Source organism: Morone saxatilis, unplaced genomic scaffold (genome assembly GCF_004916995.1).
Source record: "Morone saxatilis isolate NCDOM2014 unplaced genomic scaffold, NCSU_SB_2.0 Contig9, whole genome shotgun sequence".
NCBI classification, from domain to species: Eukaryota; Metazoa; Chordata; class Actinopteri; family Moronidae; genus Morone; species Morone saxatilis.
In genome coordinates this window covers 4,787,496-4,792,531 of record NW_023340268.1, presented here as the reverse complement: position 1 = coordinate 4,792,531, position 5,036 = coordinate 4,787,496, and the positions used below count along the sequence as shown (strand labels likewise).

General features: G+C 38.8%; 1 protein-coding gene across 1 annotated transcript in view; it reads right to left on the bottom strand.

Annotated features, from left to right (window-relative positions):
• Positions 1-379: 379 nt before the first annotated feature.
• LOC118342516 (cilia- and flagella-associated protein 69-like) overlaps positions 380-5,036 on the bottom strand; it is a 12,387-nt gene continuing 7,730 nt past the window's right edge. The window contains exons 16-23 of the mRNA XM_035681083.1: positions 4,712-4,793; positions 4,435-4,627; positions 3,828-3,965; positions 3,196-3,272; positions 2,660-2,857; positions 2,221-2,307; positions 2,009-2,092; positions 380-1,649 (exon numbers count right to left, since the gene is read on the bottom strand). Coding sequence (XP_035536976.1) covers positions 1,485-1,649; positions 2,009-2,092; positions 2,221-2,307; positions 2,660-2,857; positions 3,196-3,272; positions 3,828-3,965; positions 4,435-4,627; positions 4,712-4,793 — 1,024 coding nt within the window. The 3' untranslated portion in view covers positions 380-1,484. The remainder of the gene's footprint in view (positions 1,650-2,008; positions 2,093-2,220; positions 2,308-2,659; positions 2,858-3,195; positions 3,273-3,827; positions 3,966-4,434; positions 4,628-4,711; positions 4,794-5,036) is intronic.

Sequence of the window (5,036 nt, the reverse complement as noted above, 5' to 3'; positions counted from 1 at the left end):
CTTCCACACCTTAATGATAACTGTTTGATCTACTGTCAACATTAAAATAAACAACAAAAAAATTCAGTTTGTATCCCCTTTGTGTTTGGTTATAATATATATATATATATATATATAGTAATTTGTAATACAATTCTTAAACAACAACTTTTAACAAAGTCATTACAGCTTAACTGTAACTAACTTAACTGTTTTCCTTGTTGGAAAATATCTCTTTCTCACAGCTGAAACTTGGAAATTTACTTTAAAAACAGTTTCTAAAACACCAGCAGTTTTTAAGTAAAAACAAAGTCTGTCTCACCGTTTGACTCTGGGAGTTTATCCGAAAACACTCACCCTGACCTTCATCCACGGCTGCAGCACCCGCAGACAGACAGCATGTGAAGCCCCTCAGCAGCCTGAACAAACAGTGGCCAGCCTGTCGTACTGAAGAGGCTCCTGTGTGTCCCTGATCTTTTGTGCAGTGTGAACATCCCAGTCTGATGGGCTCAACGGGCTCAGTCTGGCTCAACACACACTCACAGTCACATCACTCACAAAGCTGCATGAAAAGCAGCGGCCTGTCAGGGATGATTTGGTCATCCAGCCAGTAAAATGAATGAGAGCGGAGAGAAGAAGAAGAAGTGGCTCTGTGTAGCATGTTGCACGCTTGAAGGAACATGTGTGTTAATGCGCTGCAGTGACTTACATAACCCAAAAAGACTCTAGAGAAAATACTTTTTAACAACTGTCCTAAATGGACCTTCTGGGTGCCACAGCTACTGAACACAACGGGCTGTAGCCTTTGACAGAAGCTTTAACCTTTAATTAGATTAGACGGGTTATTTTTTATGTTTAAAGTAATTAAGTGTTTATTATTTTGATGTTACATAAGTCCCCAGTTTCCTTGATGCCACACTGATTGTTGAGGGTCTCATTGTTCACGTTGCTTCATTGGTTATATAAAAGAATAAATAATTATTGCATAGAAACGTATCTAAATGATAGGTTTAATAATGTAAATATTGTAAACAAAAGATATACAAATCAAATTCTTTCATTACTTTTTGTCATCTTAACTAAACTTTCAATCTGAAAAAACATTTGTGATACATGCATGTTGTTTATTTACTATTATACATCCATTTTAACATTTGTACTGAAATAAGACATGTTAGGCCACAAAGGCCAGTCGGTTTACTACACTGTGTGTGTGTGTGTTGTTGTATATATGAGGGGGACTGGAGGTGGACTAGACAACAAGGTGCTGATTGTGCACATCCACTGACCTCATGTCTGCATTTGCTGCCAAAGTCAAATAAAACACTTCAACATCCAGAGATGCTGGGAATGAATCGGCTATTAGAAATAAACAACTATTAATGATAAACAAATAAATGTGCTGCAATGTTTGGTCTGTAAAGTTTTGTGTTGTTGTACATTAAAATCTATAAGATAAAATAAAGGTGTAAAGAGGTTGCATTAGACCAGAATCTTTGTGGACATCAGTCTTTTACAGATACAGTGCTGAAGTATTCTGGGTCCTGTGCTGTCGGTCCCACTTCATCCTGACCTGCAGCCTTGATGGGAGTTGTGGCCAGCGTCAGTTTCACTCCTGCAGGTCCTGGAGCACCTGTGGTCTCTATAGATATGACATGCCCGATGAAATGCTGAAACACACAGCAAAACACAGCCGATGGAGTCATCGGAGAGTAGGTCTCCTCGTTGTTCTGCACGGCTCTAATATCAGATACATTTACACTGAGTTCACTTACAGCTGTATGAAGATTTAAAGTAAATAAAGGAAAATCTTTACAGCCTCAATTCACAGAATTAACATATTGGCAAAAACATGTTTATTGCTGATCTAAATTTGGGCATTTTAACATGGAGGTTTATGGGGATTGAATTGCTTTTGGAGCGAGCCTCAACTTTAATTTAATCTCCTTTAGCTAAATTACTGATAGTGAACAGGACAATACTGTTAAAATCTGTGAAGTCATATGAATGTTGTGTGTTAGTGAGAGACCTCTTTAGGCTGGGCTGCAGCATCCTCATGCTTTGGTTTGGGTTGGGATGATTCAATGAATTTCTCCCTCTGTGCTTTTACTTCCTGTACAAAAAAGTTGACAAAAATTAAAAACATAGTTATTCAAACTGATTCTTTGCAACAGTTATGACGACTTGAGGTTATATATATATATATATAGTATATATATATATGGATGATGAATATAAAACCTTGAGGATCTCGTAGTTTGACGTCCTGGAAACGTAACTGTCCCATGACTTGGCTGTGAGCTCCTGTTGCTTCCAGTGAGACTTAATCTGCAACATAAATACACCAAAAAAGAGTGCAAATTATCTACTGTGTCTACACTGGTTATTATTATAAGTCTCAGAGACAAATTACATTCAGTGAAAGTTTTACAAATCCTCTAATATATATTTTTTTATGAGGAAAATGCTTCAAAAATCTGGATCTGCTTCAAAATACACGACTGACAGACAGTGGGTTTTTTTTCTGTATCCATATCAATTTGTACTGCCAACATCCAAGACACTAGACAAGTTTTGTGTGTTGTAAATCAAAGAAAATATCGTCAGCTGACTTTCACAATCTTTGTTTTGGCTTTCTCTTTGTGACTTTCTCAAATATAAACTTAAACTCTCTCAGCACCTCTGTGTACATGAGCTCCTCCTCGCCAATTTCGCCCTTCTCCTGTAGCTCCAGGATGCTGTTCTGTTCGGCTGCGACTCTCCTCGCTGTGTCCTCTGCAACCTTACAGATAGTGCTCAGAGCCTCCTCATCAGGGCTGATCGGCCTCACGCCGTCCAAACTCAGCTCCTTGCTGATCTCGTCCCAAACCTCACCGACCTGCAGCACCACAACACACACAACTCAGTGTACATAGTGTTCTATGTGTTTTTGTGTCATCTGAAACAAAAGTCTTCGCTTGCTGCATTAAAATTACGCTTTAACTATAGTTTTAATAGACAACCAGAAACATTTTGGCCTCATATTTGGTACTGACGCCATCTCTCTTTTCAGCTTCTTGAACGAAAATTAAAGCTCAAACATGGAGGATTTTAACACCATTTCAACATCTTTCAAACTATTCTGATGGTGTAAAAATGACCTAATGACCTTGATGTTACATCTTATTTCATATCCATCACTGATGTTTTTCTTTGCTTGATGAACAGCAGTTCTACCTTAAAGTCCATATATCTCCTGACGATGCTCAAGGTCACATAATGTTGTGTTGACAATCCAGGAAGGTCTTGAAAACCTGCAAACATGACAAATAATTCAAATTCAAAATTAATTTCAAAGCATAGTTTTAAAAGTTCCTCATATATAGTTTGTTGCAAATTTACTGTAGTGCTAATATTTAATTAGTTTCGACTTGTACATGTACATCATTACAATATTTTCCCTAGAAGGAACTTTCATTTTGTGTTGATTCTGGCGGCCCCGTGGACAAAAGCGTTCCCATGGGAATCCCACCGAATCTGACCCAGTGATTAGTATTAAAAATAACTATACAGAAATAGTCTTGCTGATCTTGGTCTTGTTTGTTCATGTAGGTCATATAAAGGCAATAGTATTAATTTGAGACTGTTTCATAACCAGTTGAATACTCTTTGTATCACATGTAAATAATCATGAATCATGTGTTGACCTTGCATACGAAAACCCCATCCATGTAGAACTAAAAGATGGATCTAGAGTTAAACTGTTATAGATATTTTGAGGTTGTATATCTACAACAAAGGCTACATGATAGAAGTAGCGTTAAACATTTCCAGATGTTTAAACCTGGTCTAAATCTTTCATGCTTTACCAAGTTTGCAGAAGATGAAGTAAATCTTTGACCGCAGGTTCTCTGACAACTCCAGCACTGCTGCACTTGGTACGTTGGCAGGAAATGACAGTTGGTTGGCGTCCTGCTGGTGAAGACTGAGAATGGGCCTCTGGGGATCTGAAAGTCAAAAGTGAAAGTCAGAAAAGAAGAGGGTAAGATGTATAAGTATTACATATATGGTTGCACTGCAGCATCCATATCTGTATCTACAGAGGCCACATGGAGGCTGGCATGTTGAACCACCATGTTTCTACAATAACTATCGTAGTTTCTCCTACATGCTTGGAACTGGAGGGTGAGGCGAGGGCACTGCAATCTGCAACTACACCGCTAGATGCAACTAAATCCTACACACTGGTCCTTTAAACACCAGCTCAACTCTGTTTTACTTGTTTCTACTAGCAAATCCATTGTTTGGTGTGTGTTTGGTACCTAATCAACAGCATTAGACACTTACAGTGTGAAAAGGATCTCATTTCAGAGAATAAATTAAAACATATTAGTTCAGGGCTGACTTTTGCTCCCAGTCACGCCTGCTGCTCTTCACTTGATCTGCTGAAAAAGAAAAGTCTAGTTGCAGACTGACCTGCGATCACTCCGTGTCGGTTTCGTCTGACTTCCAGCTCCTCCTCCTCCTCCCTCCACAGCTGCAGCAGGAGTCCGGGAGCCATCTGACCACCGTCGTTCCTCCAGCTCAGGATGTGAGACAGAGTGTTCGGGTTGTCACATAACTCCACCAGGGTGGAGAGGATTATGCAGTGTACGCATCTGGGGCTTGACTGTGGGAGAGAGAGACAGTTACATATCAGTACTTTACATTTAGGTGTGTACGGATACAGAAAACAGTAACTTCAGCTACTTACATAGAGCAAGTCCAACAGAAGAAACACTCCATCTTTAGCCAAGAAGTAATCTTCAGTAGTGTAGCAGCCCACAATACAGGACCTGATGGGACACACGCAAACTTTCTCAACTGTGTTCTCCTTTGTTTTTGTCAAACAAATTCTCCTACGAGGCCAACAAGTTAATTTTACTATAAGTGCAACAAGTGTAACAATGTATAAAGGGTGTAATGATGACCTAAAGCATCTGTAATGTTAGCTTGAGGAGTTTAATATGTTTTTCACCTTAATTTGGTTATTTAATTTAAAGTTAGATTAGAGTTAAGATAAATTAACACTATACATA